Source organism: Aristolochia californica, unplaced genomic scaffold (genome assembly GCF_029961685.1).
Source record: "Aristolochia californica isolate CCGP_79_NKW_82.1479 unplaced genomic scaffold, dmAriCali1.0.hap1 SCAF_15, whole genome shotgun sequence".
Lineage (NCBI taxonomy): Eukaryota > Viridiplantae > Streptophyta > Magnoliopsida > Piperales > Aristolochiaceae > Aristolochia > Aristolochia californica.
The window spans coordinates 32,148-50,584 of record NW_027181826.1 but is presented as its reverse complement, the minus strand read 5'-3'; the positions used below and the strand labels follow the sequence as shown (position 1 = coordinate 50,584).

At 40.9% G+C, this 18,437-nt stretch overlaps 2 protein-coding genes and 1 non-coding gene across 6 annotated transcripts; 1 reads left to right on the top strand and 2 right to left on the bottom strand.

The window, feature by feature from the left end:
• The first annotated feature begins 357 nt into the window (after nucleotides 1-357).
• Nucleotides 358-8,172, top strand: LOC137952369 (extra-large guanine nucleotide-binding protein 1-like). 2 transcript variants are annotated; one of them, XM_068799517.1, is made up of 9 exons: nucleotides 382-436; nucleotides 597-2,094; nucleotides 2,539-2,676; nucleotides 2,754-2,858; nucleotides 2,938-3,120; nucleotides 3,335-3,515; nucleotides 6,654-6,895; nucleotides 7,016-7,179; nucleotides 7,437-8,172. In XM_068799517.1, the coding sequence occupies exons 2-9, from the start codon at nucleotides 751-753 to the stop codon at nucleotides 8,026-8,028; spliced, it is 2,949 nt and encodes a 982-aa protein (XP_068655618.1). In that variant the 5' UTR covers nucleotides 382-436; nucleotides 597-750; the 3' UTR covers nucleotides 8,029-8,172. The 2 variants fall into 2 exon arrangements, with proteins under 2 accessions (XP_068655619.1, XP_068655618.1); XM_068799518.1 differs by having other exon boundaries at nucleotides 358-1,677.
• LOC137952370 (inactive protein kinase SELMODRAFT_444075-like) lies at nucleotides 8,105-13,266 on the bottom strand. Of its 3 annotated transcripts, none has more exons than XM_068799519.1 (9): nucleotides 12,997-13,266; nucleotides 12,736-12,884; nucleotides 12,135-12,229; nucleotides 10,711-11,144; nucleotides 9,732-10,394; nucleotides 9,459-9,619; nucleotides 9,190-9,266; nucleotides 8,742-9,066; nucleotides 8,105-8,658 (listed from the first exon to the last, which is right to left on the bottom strand). In XM_068799519.1, exons 1-9 carry the CDS (start codon nucleotides 13,193-13,195, stop codon nucleotides 8,443-8,445), a joined length of 2,319 nt encoding a protein of 772 aa, XP_068655620.1. In that variant the 5' UTR covers nucleotides 13,196-13,266; the 3' UTR covers nucleotides 8,105-8,442. The 3 variants fall into 3 exon arrangements, with proteins under 3 accessions (XP_068655620.1, XP_068655621.1, XP_068655622.1); XM_068799520.1 differs by having other exon boundaries at nucleotides 12,736-12,878; XM_068799521.1 differs by lacking the exons at nucleotides 12,135-12,229; nucleotides 12,736-12,884; nucleotides 12,997-13,266 and adding an exon at nucleotides 11,889-11,969.
• A 2,658-nt stretch (nucleotides 13,267-15,924) lies between these two features.
• On the bottom strand, nucleotides 15,925-15,996 carry TRNAQ-UUG (transfer RNA glutamine (anticodon UUG)). The gene has a single exon. It is a non-coding gene; the product is annotated as a tRNA-Gln (tRNA).
• Between the last annotated feature and the right edge of the window lie 2,441 nt (nucleotides 15,997-18,437).

The following is an 18,437-nucleotide window of genomic DNA, read 5'->3' as shown; positions in this document are numbered from 1 at the left end:
GGAGAAATTTTTCTGAACGGGTTTCTGCTTGTTCACACCTCTGCAGTCAACGGTATTCGATATTGAAGTATTAGAATCAGTTGCCTGCATGCATGGATGGAGTGTCATCAAACATTAAAAACTTGTCTAAGAAATCATTGCTTTAAAACGTATTTTGATAAGGGGTAAAAAAGCTTAGGTTTTGGGGAAGTCTATCGCACGCTCTTCCCCTCTTGTTGCGTGTGGCGAAAAGATTCCTTCGGCCCTCGCTTTCGCGCCCGACAGGACCACGGCCTGACGTGTCAACGCCGTCAGACTTTAACGGAGCGGAATCCACGACAATACCCTTCCCTCACTCCTTTTCCCCTTCCTGCTCTTTTTGGTTTTTCCACATGACTTTCTTCCCCAAGATCGGAAGCTCGTTTCTCTTACTCTCTCCCGGCCTTCTTGTTCCCTGGTATGAGCAAATTACCATTCTCTTTCTCTCTACTCTTTGAATTCTCTCTTGTTGTCACTCGAGGAGGGTGTCGGTATTTGGGAATCATTTGTCCGATATCAGCGTTAAGAACTCTATAACCTACTTGTCTGCTGCTCTAAGGTTTTGAATGATTATTTAGGGTTTTCGGTGGGGAGGCGAGAGAATTCAAACGAAACGGGAGCTTAAGGGGACTCTATCGGGGAAATCGTTTGCTTTCTTGGACGGAGTGATTGGACCACCCTCTGCTTGAGGTTTAGATATTTGTACTGGGATTTCTATGTGAGGTGAGGGAAATGGCGAAGCTGCTTAGGCGAATGCCACCGGCGGAAGCTACGTTTCCTGTCAGCGAGGATGAGGATGAGTATTCATTTGCCATTGAGTATAATGGGCCTCCCATTGGTTATGACATTCCACGGGCTGTCCCTATCGATATTGAGCGTATTCCGACGGCTGCAGTGGTCGTTCCGACTGCTTTTGGTGACAGGCTGGCGTTGCCGGTGATTCAGCCCCTTCCGTCTCCAGATCCCCTTAAAGCACCAACCGATGATTTAGTTCCAGATGTAGAATCAATAGTTTCACCAACTTCTGTCATTGCTTTTGAGGAAAGTGTCACAAATGCTCATGATCCGGACTGTTCTGGTGATGGATCAAATGTTTCGTCTGCTGAAATTTGCTGCGCAGATGCAGTCGATTCTTCAACCCGAGATAACCAAGCCTGTGAGATGGTAAACGAAACTGAAGAGATGGCTGTCGTGGGGTTTTCAAATAAGCGTGTTCAGTCTGGTGAGTTATCTGTGGGAAGCTTGGGCGGACAAGGCATCGGAGCCAGCAGGGCACTTGAGCTGTCTGGAGAATTTGGGAGTTTAGGTGCTATGAGTTTTTCTAGCAGGCACGATGAAACTCAGGAACTTTCAAGCAGAACTGGAAGCTCGGGTGTATTGCGGTCTTCGAAAGATTTCAAGGAGAGTGTAGATTTTTCAAATGATACAAACCCTCCTGATTGGATATCTACTGAATCAGTTTTGAGTTCACGTTCCCTTTCTTCTGAATATTCTTCACACAAAGCTTCAGGGCGCTGTGACAGTAGACATGCGTCCAGTGTCAAAAGAGCGTCTCTTGTGACCTTCTGTGATTCAGAAGATGGTGAGATGGTTGATACGAGTGTTAATGAAGATGAGGCTGAAAGCATCCAACACAGCAAAAAAAAATCTGATTGGAAGGTAAGAAAAGGGGCTTGTTATCGTTGTCTCAAAGGAAATCGTTTTACAGAAAAAGAGGCTTGTTTTGTTTGCAATGCAAAGTATTGCAGTAACTGTGTGCTTAGGGCAATGGGTTCTATGCCAGAAGGAAGGAAATGCCTTACTTGTATTGGGTATCCAATAGACGAATCCAAAAGAGAGAGCTTGGGCAAATGCTCTAGACTACTTAAAAGGTTGCTTAGCTCATTGGAAATCCAACAAGTGATAAAGGCGGAGAAGTCATGTGAAATGAATCAGCTGCAGCCTGATAATATTTTTGTCAACGGGAAGCAGCTTTGTCATGAGGAGATGGTTATATTGCAGAGTTGTTCAAACCCACCGAGTAAGCTTAAGCCTGGAAGCTATTGGTATGACAAAGTATCAGGTTTTTGGGGAAAGGTGAACATGGAATGCATCTGATATGATTTTTTTATTAAGGGCAGTGGTAAGAGTAGTACTTAGTGTATCCAGATATTAACGTTGTTGTGCTCAAGCACTTATTGCTGGTATGAGGTTAGACGACCTAGATCTACAACTTCTGGGGTTTTATGATGATCCTCCATGGTTTAAAAATCTCACCATGAAAGCAACTCTATCCATGTGATCAATGGTATTGTACCGTGCAAATGTGAATCTGTGGTCATGTGGGCCATAAGTATTGGGCATTGATCAGATAGATAGAGTTTTGCTGTTGGGCAAGTTCTTTGGACTTTCACCGGGTACCCAAAGGATTGGTCTGATTGCTGCTTATGTTATGTTGGGTACATTAAATGCTACTGTTACTCAAGAACTTCTTTGTACTCTTCTACCAGCTTAAGTTTGACTGTAACGAACATGTAACAGGAGGGGCAAAAACCTTGCAAGATTATTAGTCCGCATCTAAATGTTGGGGGCGTCCTCATGTCTGATGCTAGCAATGGGAACACAGGCATTTTCATTAACAATCGAGAAATTACAAAATCTGAGTACCAAATGCTTAAGGTTGTATTGATTTCCATTATTTTGAATTTGATCCAAGAAACAGTTTAACATTAACCTTTGCTTTCTTGATATTACAGTGGGCAGGAGTACAATGTGCTGGAAATCCTCATTTTTGGCTAGATGCAGATGGGTCATACCAGGAGGAGGGGCAGAGGAACATAAGAGGCAACATATGGGGCAAGGTGTTTCTTTTTCCTTTTCGTCATGCTTCCTGTTACTAGAATTGTCTTGAAACTCATTCTGTTTGAAGTCAATTGACAGGCTAGGACAAAGCTGATTTGCTCAGTTCTGTCCCTTCCTGTTCCGTCTAAATTGGGGAACTCTTGTGGAGAAGTGGTTAATCAAACTGGCATAGCTTTACCAGAATACTTTGAGCAAAGAATTCTTCAGAAGTTTCTTCTGGTTGGATCTTGTGGATCTGGAACAAGTACCATCTTTAAACAGGTAAATCTGGAACTGGATGCAACTACTGTTTTTTTTGTTAGCAATTCTTTTCTTCTGTTTTCTTTCCCCCTTGAATAATTTTTTTTTCTAAATAATTTCTAAACAAACAAGACAATGTGGTATCTTAGTTTGCTCTAACTGTGAAATGAAATCTAGCTTCAGTTATAAGCTTCAAACAATACATTGAGTTGAGTTGTTTCTTCTCTTTCTTTAGGCTAGGCTTTTGTACGGAAATGTTCCATACTCTGATGAAGAGCGTGAAGATATTAAATGTAAGATCCAGAGCAATGTGTACAGATATCTGGGTATACTACTTGAAGGACGTGAACGTTTTGAAGAAGAAAGCTTGATGGAAGCAAGAAAGCACCATGTGAATCAGTTGTCTGCTGACCAAGGCAAGTGCGTTGCATTCATTCTGTGTTATATACTAATGGGTTATCCCTGCTCAAACTATCTTGTTAGGCTGTCAGTCATGGCGTGGGAGCCACTAGACTTGTTTGAACAGGATAGTGTAAACTGAATAATCAAGAAAATAAAATGAAAAATAATAAGTGATTGAAAGCTGTATAAAAGCAGGCATGTGGTGTACTTTTGAGCAAAAATAGTTCGGATGTTACTTGTTGAAGTCTACATTGTTTACCAAAATTTTGTGTTATTGTTTTTGAACACAAGAATGAGATTCGCTAGATCGAAATTGCTACTAAATTAGATGATTCATGTGAGAACTTTTTTAAACTAATTGCTCTCATTGATAGTTAATCTCTTTCAGTTTTCAATTTCTTACAATGGAGCACTTTTTAAGTAGAGCTAGACAACTCCAGTGAATGGACATGTTGGATCCCCAAATTCTGATCAGGAATTGAATGATATTTCTATAATCAGCAGAATTCCATATTTCTATTTCTGACCTGATTGGATAACATATTGAGTTTCCAAATTCTGAAAATGGATTTGGCTGCTGAGCATTGTTTTCTGAATCTTAAGAATTATGTTTTAGACCGGACTTCAGCCATTAGAGAAGCAAGAAAAATTGTTCGAGCAGTGTTTGAGGTGGTAATGAGCAACTGACAGCAGCAGGCTGCTTAAAGAGTTTGAACCCTTTGCTCAAGGACCACACTTAGTGTTTCTTGATATCCATTCCTTGATTCATTCCATGACATAAAACTTTTAGAAATAAAGTCTGCTAGTAAGTAAAACACGAAAATCAGAATCAGATCCACAGTACTTTGAGTTGCGTGTAAGTACTTGGCCAATATGCTAAAAGCTCCAAAGCTGATGAGATGTGGAAAGCTAAGGTCTTAAACCTATCTCATACTAGGCTAGCCCAACTTGATGGTCCTACCCTAGGTTGAGCTCCATAGGACCATAACACTCCACCATGCTTCCTTGTTGATAGTTCACGACGGCCCACTCTATGACGACTTCCACTCCAGATCAGGTAGCCTTTTGTCATGTACTTATCAATGGCTCTAACTTTGGCACCAGAAGACCCTTTTCATAGGTCTCCCCTCTCAGGATTCAAACATGGGATGTGGTGTCTACTCTGATACTAGTAATAAGTTTTCTTCTTGGTAGAAAACCGGGTTCCAAATGAGTGGCAAATTGAGAGTAGACGATAAGGTTGGAAGGGTAATCTCCCCGTTATTAGGACTCACAAAAATCAAGTAGGCCCAAGGGTTTACTCAAACTTAGTGGAGAAGGCTGAAGGCCCTTCTCTCCTATTTCACTTGTCTAAATAGACAAAATTACATCTTCGTCATCAGCTGTCCTTCTCCTATCTTTTTTTTAAAAGGCAAGAGCGATTTCATTAAGGTTGGAAAGTACAAGGCCTTCCCAACAAGGGGAGAAGGCCCACAGAAACAATTATATGAGAGTTAAAATTGAAAAATACAGATAGAATGAACAAAAGAAAACGAGTAAATAACATTTGCTCTGACAAAGAACATCAAGGTGAAGACTTGAATTTAGTGCTGCCGGATAATCAACTCCGGAGTGGAGACACCTTTTGCCAGTTTATCAGCTTGACCATTCAACGATCTAAAAGGTGTGTGTCCTTTCTCCCATCCTATTATTTCTTACCAACTTTTGATTCTTACACTAGGAAACTATCTAACCATGCAATTTTCATGCAAATACTACTCTCAAGTTCGAAAACTGCCCAATCTACCATCCATATTACCGAAAGTCTCCTAACATTATGTTCCCCCATAATCAAATTAGCTGTTGGAGGCCAAGCAGGTCTGAGTGCAAATCAGCCCATTGATCTTGTTTCTCTGTTAAGAGATTTTGTTGCAGGATATATAAGATTTGAGTTTTATCTTAAAACCTAAAATGATTCAAAGCAAAGAAGAAAAAAGATTGTGACCTGGAGCATATAGAGCTCCCAGCATGTCTCCATTGCTAAGCTACCCTTTTTCAGTATGCTTTCATCACTTCTAGCCATGCTATTCTTTGCCTTCCTCAGCTTCTTGTGGGTCCCTGGAGTGATTAAGATAGTGTTGCTGAAACACATTTTATGAATTAATTTTAGTCATTCTTCATTCTTTGAAACAATGGGAAAAGATATCTCATTAAAGGAAGATCCTGGAGGAGAACGAGTACAAAGGAGTCTTAAGATACATCGCCAAGATTTTTAGAAAAGGGGCATGAGCTAGTTTCTTTCTTGTTTTATTTTTAATTTTCTTTTTAAATGGTGATAAGCTTTTATTCATGAAAACAGATAACTATAAGTGTGGTACTTGATATAAGGGGGACTTTATCCCTAGGATACTAAAGAAGTTCCCTACAGAAAGATGGTCTACGGAGACCCAGCTTTAGTTAGAATATCCAAAAGGCTATCAGCTGAGCAAGACACATGCCCCCCACGAGTGAGGAAAGATCTGATATTTCATCTAATACATTGCCTAACTGCCAGGCAGAAGCTGATTTCTTTGCCATCCTACTATTACATTTTCTGAATCCTCTTCTATGATTAGAGGGCCTGAAAATTCTGCAAACAGTCTCTTACTCTATTAAAGAGGGCTTGAGTTTCTTTCTTTCAAAACATTAAAAAAATGATTAAATATATGAAAGAAAGGTTATGGGGGCTTCTGAAGTAGACTGCAAGACACACCCCATGCATACCAACAACATACAATAAGAACACCAAGAACATTGGAGACAACAAAAGGATGATACATGCTAAAAAAGGGTAGCTGTGTTGAACATAATATTCTTCTGATGCAGTAAGTATCTTTTCAATCCTTTATTTTTCCTCTAATTATGTTTCATTAATCTTCTGAATTTGCAGGAGTTGATTTTTTTTGTTTTTGTGAATTTCAATTATGAACCCAATGCCTTGTACTGTAAACCTCACAAGTGGCTATTTTCATTTTGATGCCTGTAAAAAGTCTATTTTACATCTATGACTCCAAAAAGTGGGTGCATGTGTGCATGCATATGATTTTACATATTTCATAAGTGATGCTTATTAGGAATATTTTTACTCCAAAAGGTGAGCTTAAATGAGAAAGTGAAGATCTTGTTATATGCAGGCAATGAAAATCACGAAGATGCCCGCACTTTATATTCTGTTAGTCCAAGATTGAAAGCATTCTCAGATTGGTATCTGAAAGTAATGGCATCAGGCAATCTGGAAGATATATCCTCTGCTGCTACTCGTGAATATACACCTTCAGTTGAGGAACTGTGGAAAGATGCTGCTATTCAGGCTACGTTCAGCCGAAGAAGTGAGCTACACATGTTGCCTACTCATGCAAGTTATTTCCTAGAGCAGGTAATAGCGCCTGCTTCCCTTTGATAATTTCTTCTTTTTTGTTCCATTGAAAATTTGGTGATCATTTAGTACATATAATCTATACTTTTTTAAGTTCTTAATTACTGCAAACTTCTTCAGGTTGTTGATATTGCAAAGATGGGTTATGAGCCATCTGATGCAGACATTCTTCATGCTGAAGGAGTCACTTCTGCAAATGGACTTACATGCACAGATTTCTCATTTCCCTGTTCTCCATATGATGATATTGACGATGATGCTGATCAACAGGACCCATTACTGAGGTTGGTTACATCTGGCATAAGTTAATGAAATTCCGTTGTGGCTCAAGAAGTCTTTCATTCTCTGTTAGAAGGGCATTTTGATTTAAATTTTCTTGTTTAATGGCTTGATTTGACCAAGTGGGTGGAAGAATTGGTGGTCCTATTTTACAGGAATCAAACATGACTAAGTTGGAAAAATATAATGTGTTGCAGTCAAACATGTGCTAATGAGGTTTGAATAACATTATTTCACTTTTTATGGGACATCACTGATGCAGGTACCAACTCATTAGAGTGCATGCTAAAGGTCTCGGGGAAAACTGCAAGTGGCTGGAGATGTTTGAGGACATCCGGATTGTCATTTTCTGTGTTGCTTTAAGTGACTACGATGTGTTTTGTGACAATGGGAGCGGCTCCCGACAGAATAAAATGTTATTAAACAAGAAGCTGTTTGAGAGTATTGTTACCCACCAGACCTTTGAACAGATGGACTTCCTGCTTGTACTTAGCAAGTTTGACCTGCTTGAAGAGAAGGTAGGCCGTGTTCCCTTAAATGTGTGTGACTGGTTGGATGACTTTAAGCCTGTGATAAGCCGTCATAACAACTCTGGTAGCAAGAGCAATGTTATCAATGAGACTTCAATGGGGCAGCGTGCTTTTCATTATATTGCAGCAAAGTTCAAAAGGCTCTTTTATTCTCTGACTGGGCGGAAGCTCTATGTTTGTCAAGCAAATGGCTTGGAGGCTACATCTGTTGACGCGACTCTCAGATTTGCAAGGGAGGTCATCAAGTGGGAAGAAGAAAAAGCTTTCATCAGCGTTGCAGATAATTCAGTTTTTAGTACGGAAGGCAGTTCATTCTCCCACTGATTCTTCTCAGGATATAGGCCTGTACATGTGGTGATGTATTTTTCCGTTTCCATTGTTTAGAAAAAATGACTGTGTACATAAATATTGTTCCAAGGAGTTTTGATATAAAGGTAAATGATTCATTTCCAAGTTATCTCGCTTTTGGAGTTTACCAACGGAGTTTGTTTGGAGCACTGTTATGTCCATAGATTCTTTTGGGCCAGCACAAGCAAATGAACCAACTTCACTATAGTTAATTGATGGAACAGTGGAAGGCATTGCCAAGACAAGCTATATTTTCGCATCAAATTGAAAGAAAAAAGAATGATGCTTCAAGTAATCTGTGGCCGACTGTGCCGAAGGCAATTTGTGCCCTTGAGTATAGACCGTTGCTGACCGTTGCTGTGTGAGCCAAAAACAGTGGTGACATCAAGGTCAGAGGGAAAGGCCAGTGGGCAGCATGGGCATTGGTCGGTCTCTCTCTGCATAAATTGCTCGTAGTGCTTCGTGGGAGAGTCTGGCAGATTGGCTTCTCCCTGGTTCCGCAAACACACGAGGACTCAGACGTCTCAGGCGTTCGCTTCTGTTGCCCACAGAATCAAAGTCAAAAGCTGAGTTGACGGGTCGTTCTCCTTCTAACAACCTCAGCACCTGAAGCAGCATTAATTGAAACATGTTGAGAATTCCCAAAAATAGTACAAAAATGGTGGAAAGAGAAGTGGCAGGAAAAGAACCTTGGACATTCGTGGTCTGGAATGCAAGTCTCTTTTGAGGCAGAGAGATGCTGCATGAGCCATGGAGCGGAGTTGATGGGACACAGAATGAAGCTGATCACGACTCAGGCGTGGATCTAGCAGACCGTCAATGGCCACAATTCTCCCCTCTTCGTGTGCAGTCAGAAGAGGGCGTGCCCACTCCACTAGCAATTGCTGTCCCTTGGGTCGATTCAGGTCCACTGCCTTTAGACCAGTAATGAGCTCTAGCAGCACAAGTCCGAATGCGAACACATCAGCTTTTTCGGTTATTCTTCCACTCTCCGTGTACTCTGGTGCTAGATACCTGATCAGAGAAACCAGAATCGTTTGTCATTTGTCTGTGAAGATAAATAACCATGCCCATCAATCAATGGGTTCTCCTCCGAATTCAAAGAATTGGTTATGGTCTCTCAGACTACTCAATTACCCGAAAGTCCCGATTACACGCGTCTCTACTCCAAGATCACCATCTGGTTGCCATCTAGCAAGGCCAAAATCTCCAACCTGAGGCAAGACATAGTGAGCGGTTTTTGACAAAACAGGCAGCATGTTTTGACAAAAACAAACTTCCAGCAGGGTGATGACAGTTGCAGGAAAGTAGTTGGTTTGAGTACTAAGCTTCAGTTTCTTATATTATACCATTAATGCCATTTAATTCGTTTAAAAGTCAAGACTGATTGACGTTGTGAAGAGTACCAGTGGTTCAAAGTCATGGGTGAGGAGAATGTTGTTAGGCCGCATGTCTCTGTGGACGATACAACCGACCCTGCAATCCTCGTGAAGGTACCGCAAGCCTCTGGCTGCTCCAATAGCTATCTTGATCCGTGCATGCCAATCCAGAGGTGTTTGGCAACGACCTGCACGATTCAATTCATGGTGCATGATAAGTTGGAATTCGAACGCCCGCTGTAAGACATTTCACAAGGTGGACAAAGTTGTTAGGTTGGTAGCTAATTTGAGTCGACTTACCATACAAATGGTAGCCTAAAGAGCCATTGCAGATGTACTCATAAACCAAGATCCTCCTCTTCTCCTCTATGCAGAAACCAATCAACATCACCACATTTCTGTGCTGCGCACAGCTCAAAACCTCTACCTCTGCACAAAATTCTGCGTCACCTTGTGAACTAGACATTTTCAATCTTTTTACAGCCACGACTTGTCCATCTCTCAGAACTCCTCTGTGAACCAATCCAAAACCACCTTCGGCCAAGAAGTTTTCCTCCGAAAAGCCACTAGTAGCATCTTCAAGCTCCGTATAACTGAACCATCTTGGTGGCTTTCCAAAGATGGGGGCCTTGTGTCTACAAACAGAGCACAGGGGAGGGGGAATAGAAGGAGAGTGTCTATACAAAGACACTGCTTCTCTTACCTCAGAATTAAAAATATAATCTTTCAGATGGCTCCTGTATGATTGCCAGCTGCTCATCTCTTGATCAGAGCCGTTACGCCTTTCACTCTTGGTCGTAGGACTCTTAGTACTGTGGTTTCTGATAGTTGGATTTAGTTCATCAATATGATTTTGTTGAATCCAGAAAACCTTATTATGGCTATGGGTTGATGAAGAGGTTGTGGATGGAGATGAGCTAAGCCTTGATTGCTCCAACTTGAACTTTGATGAATCTCTGGAGCCTGAGAAGTAAAGCAATGAAAGAACTACAAGATTAGAAACACAGAAATCCATTTGTAGTTCTGGTACATTTACGAGGAATTATGAGGTTAGTGTCATAAGATAGGGAAATGAACGAGAATGGTCTTCAGCTGGGGCAGTGGCACGATTGCAAGTTTACAAGAAAGACTCGTAGATAATTTTGAAAAATGCGAAAGCGTTGTAAAATGGTCGATTTTGCGGTGACCTTTCTGGGGCCTCCAGCCATCGTTGCCACAGACGCGTTTCAACTGTGAATGAACAAAATTTTGTGAACTTTCAGGATAAAACTGGGATTACCTCTTCTCTGTGTGACACTTGATTGATGATTCGCAGACATAGGGCTCGAACCTTCATAATCCGACCCAAATGCTGTGACAGCATCTTCCGAGTCAAACTCTTCATTTACAGAGTTCATATCGCACTTACGAATTCCTTCATAAAGAGGGTTCCTCTCGCAGACAAAGAAGGGAGAATTCTCTGTCTCGAAACTGGACACCGAAGCTTGAGTTGTTCTAGTAAAAGGTGTTTTTGCTTCCTCCGGGCTGCTTATCGGTGTGGAGTGCTTTACCCTGTTTCCTACCAACTCTTCTTCGGGAGAGGAAGAACAAGGAAGATCTGGTTCTTGAGACCCCAGTAAGTTAAGCCTAAGAACTTTTGCCTGTGAACGTTCCATGACGACTATATTACATTGGAGCTCTTCTATACAACGTTTCCTCTCCTGCTTCAGCTGTCTGTCCACGAAAAAAAAAAAAGTGGTCAGCAATGAGCATGTTGTTATCGATATATAATCTGTTTGCTCCCTTTGATGCAAGCTAGTTATTCAGCATGCAAACAAATCTGTGCATCCTCTTATAATTGGTTTGCCATCAGTGCGTAGATATATTTCCTGCATACTAAGACCAATTGGGTAGCATTTCCTTGCAAACACTGGGAGGAGATCTCTCATATTGCTGAACTTATATCTGTTACTGGATCTACAAATTGTATATCGGAAAAGTTAAGCTAAAAGGGTTGGTCTGCAAACTTCTTGTCATGATCATCCTCTGAATCTCTAATTTTTGTTTTTCAATAAAATCAATCACCATTACAGAAAAGATTGAGGGAAACAGGTTTTCACATCAAGACCACGTTTACTAGAGGCCAACACAAGACAAGCAGATTAATATATTTACCAGGCTTATCTTCCAAAGTCAAAAGTTATAAATACTTATGTAACTCGTAATCCAACTGTAACAGTAACAGAGTAATGTTGAGTCATGGAGTCACTAGGATACATTAACATGCTAGTTCAGGGTTTCTCATGCGTCACTGTAAGCTGTATTCTGGTTTCCATAGTATATCTAAACTACTCATATTTTCAGTTTGAATGACGTAAACTGGTGAGAATCCAGTTATATTATACAGCATAGATGAGTATGTTCTGCTACAAATAACAAGACAATTGATTTATACTGAAACTACAGGACAACACATACTTCCGACCATATTTTATAAATTTCCGCATGTGGAGATGCATGTGAGAGCAGATATACCACGAGAAGATCATAAAAATCAGAGAATGCAACTCCTAACGATGATGAGCAGGAAGAAGAAGACAAAACGGAAAACGTAGGAAATCGGAAGAAGAAGATAAAGGTTAGAATACAAAAGATAGACTAGCATACAGCTCTGCCATCATAAAAGTTAAAATAGTAAAGGGATATAATACATTGTTTAATTACTTGTCCAAAATGACCCAATGGGCTCCCGCTCTCTTGCTTTCCGCTGCCACCACGCCGACAGGTGTCGCCGATGCCACCTTAATTCTTACATTAATCTGCAGTTAAATCGCCATGAAGCAGAAACATAAATGACTTCCCGTAAAAACAAAACCAAGATATTTTTTTAATTCCAGTTCAGAGAATCAGAGAAAGAAAAACCGAGCAAAGAAAATCATCTGAATACAGCTAAATTTTATGCCCAGCTTCTCACTCATCGTTGTCTCTAACAGAGCCACAGCTTCCAAAAAGAAGCCCCGCAGAAGCCAAACATCAGATTTTCTCAGAGTTGGACGTGGGCCCATCAGACGCGACTACGGTCCTCTTCGTCGGATTGTTGGGTCCCATGTCGCATCGGCCGAGTTGTCCGTGGGCCACCTGCGTGCTACTCGCCCCAGCGAAGGGGGCTGACACATGAATCCAGCCCAGCTTCACGACTCCCCAGAACCCAATCATTTACTCTTTAATCCAAGTGTTCAGACTTGAGATTCAGAAACCCGTTTCGTGACGTAAATACCCCTGTAAAACCACGAATCCCAGTGTTAACTCGGTCATTTATCGTCACCTCGTTTTGAAACGCGCCGCGGAACTGCAACATCATCTGCGAGCACCGCTCCGAGATCCGATACATCCGCTCCGGCGAGTCCTCCCGATCGCCGCCGCTCGCACAATCTCCGGCGAGCTTAGGAAAACTCCAGAACCTCCGACCTGGAGCTGAGATCAGAGATCAGTGCCGATCACATTCAACAAGAGAAAAAAACCGCAATTGGCGCTTAATTAATTAACATTCCGGTGCGTCTATCGTCGGTTGTGGCGCGGAACTTACCTCTGTTGCCATCGGACAAGACCGCGAGCAGAGTGATGGAGTCTCCCTGGCGGACGACGTGAGTGAGAGCCCACACCAGAGCCGACCTGGAGATTTCCCGTTCGCCTTTTACAGCCACGACGATGTTCTGCAAGCCGCGGCTGCCTCGTCGTCCGCATTTCCGGAGCGTTCCGCAGTCGGTTCGATGGATGGGGTCCATAGCCGGCACCGTGAATTCGGCTTCTCCGAGGGAGACGAAGACGGCAATCCGGTAACTCGACTTCTCCCTCCTCTCCGTGTCGTTCTTCAATTGCGAGTTTTCTTCAAAGCGTAGCGTAAAATGGAGGGACGGAACAGAGTTAGTGGTTGACTAACTAGGGTTAGCCTTAACTCGGGTTAAAAGTTGAATAGAGTTTTTGTCAATAAAAGGTGAAGAAGCTAGACTACCGTGGCTCACCAATGAGAAAATAAATGGGATAATATTTGTAAATTTTTTTAATTAAAGCTATGAAGTAGTAAGGCAATATCTTCACGGCAAGTATGAGATAATGTTATTATTCTAATTTAATGTCTTGATCAAATTACCAAAGACTAACGAACCAAGCTGTTTGAGTATGCTTTGCCTGACCCTGCTTCATATGTGTCTCCATTGGATTATACGATATAGGGATAAGGCAACCCATGTGTTTGATTTTCCTTTTTTCTTCCCGGGTATTAATAGAAAAAAAAAAACAGACGATGCAGTGACGTGCAAGATGAAATCATTTATGAAACGGGGGTCCTTCTCGCGCATGTGCGGACTTCGTGAAACAAGTAACATAATTAAATGCGATTGAGTAGGGGGTGCGGTTGCATTTGTCACCACCTACCCGTATGTGTCTAAGCTTCCTAACCATATAATTATATATATATATATATATATATGCTTGCCAATTAATCTAAACGTGGGCCGTATTCCTTGCATGTATTTTTTCCTCATCATTAACCATTTTATAGATATATATGGTATTGATTACTTGTTAGGTGATCCCCTCTGCCCTAAAGTTTCATTGAAATTTTTTTGTCTTACTTGTAACATGACCAATTAAGGTGGTTGGCTAATCAATAATATCATTACGGTTATGTGTTTATGAAAGGGGGTGGGTTTCTTCTATGGTTTTTTTATTCAGACTCCAACTCCAACTCTAGAGATTATTTTGAATATAATAGGTGATTTTCCTTTTCACACACACTAAATTTGGGATATTTTGAGATAACCCTATCAACTCCAAGGAGGAAGAGACCCACCTTTGGACAAAGAAACATGAAGGAGACAATGAAAACCTGCAGTGGACCAGCTAAATCTTGACCAACCTGTGATGGGAAATGAGCTGTTTCTTCATATAAGGCCATGACTCTTTAACTTGCCGCACACCACTTTTATCTCTTGCATTTGGACTCCTTAAATCAGATTGAACTCTTACTCTTTTTTACTTTACTTTCTCTCTCCCTCCTCTCTATTCAAACCCCAATCTAAAGGAAAAGAGAAAAAAGAAACACCCGCCACTACCATTTCGATTTTTTTTAAGGGTTCCGATACGATACTGGATATTGATACAAGTAGACATCAAGAAACTGTACCAGTTCAAAAAGTTGTTTAATTGCTTCCCTATTGTCTCTACTAGATTCCCCTCTGCTTTTAGTTCATTCATGCAATTTACTATCTTCTCAAAATATAAAGAATGCTTTGAATGGATTAAAAAGATAAATTCTGCTCAAGTATAAGAGAAATGCCAGGGAGATCTACCCTGCAAGGTGGGTCCAGATTTCAATTAATTATGACGGCTGTATAATGCTAAGAGGCAAGGTGGTTGGGTCTCATACTGAATGCAATAATAGAGAGAGAGAGAGAGAAAAGAGGGCTCCCTTCAAATGTTGGGGGAGGGGGAGGACCACCCTTATTTATTTGTTGTGGATTGGACAATTGAAATTCTTTAGATTTTACATAAGAACTACATAGGTGGGTATAATGAAACTCTAATTAGAGACTTGAAATTAGATATCATGGCCACCTTGATAGCTTGAATAGAGTGTGATTAATGGGGATCAAATAATTGAATTTCTCTTTTTGACCCAATTAAGGCTTAATTCATCCAAATTAAGGGATTACAATTATAGCATTCTCTAATTGCATTTTTTTATATATATCTTCTTTATTTAGCTATCAAAATTAAAAAAGGGGAAAATAATGGTATGAAAATTATCTCCATGTGATTAATCATATTTAATACAACTTTAATGCTTTGCATCATAATAATCTCCATGAGTTTTGTCCTTTCTTTTTTTCCTCATAAACATGGAATGGAAGTCTGAAAAATTGAAAAGATGGTTACTCTTCAACCAACGTAAATTTGTTGGTAAAATCGATTAGAGGTGATTTTGTATCATCAATACATGTCGGATTTTAGGGGGGGTTACAAATGTGGTATGGTACACAACACACTAAAGCCTAATGTCCTTTTGTTGCTACCTATGCTAAATAGTAGTAGTAGTAGTAGGTGTTTTGGCTTTTCAAGATGTCTGAGTTGGCTACAAAATTGTCCCATGTGAGATAAGTGGTTTCTTACTCAAAATACTCCTATCTAGGGGATTATTTGTGTCGGCATAAAAAATAAAATGATGAAAAAATTAATTATTTTCTCCTTAACTTATAATTTTCCTCTTATCAGAAAAAAAATTCTTTAACTGATTTTTTTATAAAAAAATAAGAAATAAGGTTGAGATGATAAGTAATCTAGAACCGATTTAAAGTTTTTTAGTTTTCTTGTACTTTTCAATTGACACATATACGCATTGGATAGGAACCTTTGCAGTAAAAAACGCAACATGCCGGTCCGAAATTTCAAGCTCGATAGTACAATAATTAATTTTTAATATAAATAAAAAACTAACGACAAAAAAATTAATTGAAGGTCCTACCGGGAGTCGAACCCAGGTCGCTGGATTCAAAGTCCAGAGTGCTAACCACTACACCATAGAACCTGCATTTATACCACTACACCATAGAACCTGCATTTATAAGATAATTTTCTTTTAATGATACATATCCTTTGTGTTTTCCTCGACGGCTCCGTGTGTGGGCATAACTTTAGAGAAGCCAGCCAAAAAGCGGTGGTTCAGTGTCCAGAGCGATTCCCTTGTCTGAGCAGCACTGTGACAAGGAAACGTCGTAGTGCTCGCCGGACTGCTGTCTGCACGGCGACGGTGATGGCAGCGACCCGTCGGTTAGAGTCCCGTATGAAATGGGTCTACAGTAGACTGACTCTCTCCTGCCCAGTTTCGACCACTCTTATTCCCTGATTCTCGTCTGTTAAGGGTCTGCGATGAGATGGCCATGGAGTAGTAGTACTACTGCGATGAGATCAAAGAGAGATTCCACCGGGAATGAAATCAATGAAAGGGCTGTTATAGTACTGCTTAGCTCACGCTGCTGATTTCAGATAAAACACGGGTTACTGCTCCCGGATGGATTGCGACGAAGAAAGTCCGATGTTAAAACAAGTTCGCTAAAAGCTAAGTTTTTTTTAATTTGAGGCGGCAACTGATATAAGAACGGGGCTTCGAACTCAAAACCAATACGCTATAATACCATATTGAAATCAGTTGCGTAACGTGGATATTAAAGATAGGGGGTAGGACTTCTCCAACACTCCCCCCGCACGTGGTAGCGGGAGGATTCGAACACACGACTGACCTGCTCTGATATCATGTTGAATCCAGTTACGCTAAAAGTTCGAGCTTTTAGTGTGAGGCGGCAATTGATATAAGAATGGGTCCGGGCCGAGCGTGGACTTTATATGTCAACACTCCCCCTTACGGGAGGTGCGAAGCCCGGAATGAACATCGGACACAATTGATTTAATTGAACACCCCAAATGAACATCGGGGGCTTCGAACCTGGAACCAACACACTCTGATACCATAATAAATTTGCTTTGGAATTGTATATAAAATCAGAAGAACAAGGCTTCTCTGTCATTGCGAAAACCAGTGTATCATTTATAGAAAACAGAACTAACTTACAGAAGCTACTGTAAGTCCTTATATACAGAAACGAAAATAAATGAGTCGGCGCTAACTACTAACTCGCTAACTTAACACATATTACAATTCAACGATACAACTCAACACGTATTACAACTCAGTAACTTAATTCAGCAACTCAGCATAACCGAAGACTCTTAATACCTGACATCACAAGTTTAAAGCAACTATGGTGCAACAACAAAAGAGGAGAGATGGAATGCAAATTTTCATAGAACAACTATAAGGTTATCCTCTCTTTCGTTCAGCGTGAGCCATATAAAATAGAACCCATCCTAAATTAGATGAGCAAAAGCGGATAACAGGAGCCATTTACAAAGAAATGGATTTCATTTATCCTCTTTATGTGATTAAAGAGGACGGACCAGCTCCATTGTTTTAATTGTTAAATTGTTGAACCATTCAACTTTCCTTTGTTTATTTAAAATAGGGGAAGGCGAAGGTCCTCCCCTATTCTTCATTCTCCTTCATTTAGGTTTTGAAGGCCAACGTCTCTCTTCTTCCCATCAATTGGGAAAATAACTCGGAAAATCTAAAGGCCAAAAATAAGTCTAACAGCCCCCCTACTCCCTCCTCTAAGGGGAGGGTCCCCAAACTAGACCATAGTGGGAGGGGATCATGTTTTTTACTATCCATTTAGAAGGGGGCTGGTTGAAGCTCTCCCTATATTTGGAGGAATGGTCCATCTCTAAAACCCCTCAGTCCATAAATTTTTCTGGATTTGCTCCTTCCTCTCCATGCATAAAGTTTCTTAAAGTAATCATCCCCGTCTTCTCGGTGAAGAAACGAACAAGTCCCCAAAATCGAAGGGAATTTCACCAAAATAACCATTTAAAACAACGATATTATCAAATTAGTTTGAAAAATACCCAACTTTGACCGGTCCACTGCCCACATGTACAGTCAAAGGTAACACGTAAGCTTTGACTGCTTACATATCACCATGTCATCAGTGCAATGAAGTTAGATGAACACGTCGTCTACCACGTCATTATTTCGCTACGTCAGATGACACGTAAATTGCCATGTCATAAAATAAAAAAAATTGAATAATTTTTTTTAAAATAAAAAAATCAAATACTCTTTTTCTTTCTCCGCTCATCTTTCTCCTCTCCTCTCCTCTCCTCTCGCCCTCTCGCCGCCGCTCGGCCTCGGCCTCCTTTGGCCTCGCTCTTTTTCCTTTCGTTGCCATCGCTCCCTTGTTTTCCCCGCTCGGCCTCGACCTCCTCTGCTCTCTCTCGCCCCCTCTCCTCTCCCCTCTCGCAGTGCCTGTTGTCGTCGCTCCCTACCACTCGTCCTCGCCCTTGCCCTCGATGCCCCCCTCTCAATTAAAAAATTAAAAAATATTTTAAATCAATAATAAAATATGTTAAATTAGT

What these genes read in the sequence shown, in the direction of transcription:
- LOC137952369 (XM_068799517.1), top strand. Translation starts at nt 751, where the DNA reads ATGGCGAAGCTGCTTAGGCGAATGCCACCGGCGGAAGCTACGTTTCCT. An exon ending in GAGGCAACATATGGGGCAAG is followed by an intron (nt 2,859 to 2,937) that starts GTGTTTCTTTTT and finishes GTCAATTGACAG; the next exon opens with GCTAGGACAAAGCTGATTTG. An exon ending in CAACAGGACCCATTACTGAG is followed by an intron (nt 7,180 to 7,436) that starts GTTGGTTACATC and finishes TCACTGATGCAG; the next exon opens with GTACCAACTCATTAGAGTGC.
- LOC137952370 (XM_068799519.1), bottom strand. Translation starts at nt 13,195, where the DNA reads ATGGACCCCATCCATCGAACCGACTGCGGAACGCTCCGGAAATGCGGA. An exon ending in CGTGTAATCGGGACTTTCGG is followed by an intron (nt 9,067 to 9,189) that starts GTAATTGAGTAG and finishes TTCTCTGATCAG; the next exon opens with GTATCTAGCACCAGAGTACA. An exon ending in CCAGACCACGAATGTCCAAG is followed by an intron (nt 8,659 to 8,741) that starts GTTCTTTTCCTG and finishes ATGCTGCTTCAG; the next exon opens with GTGCTGAGGTTGTTAGAAGG.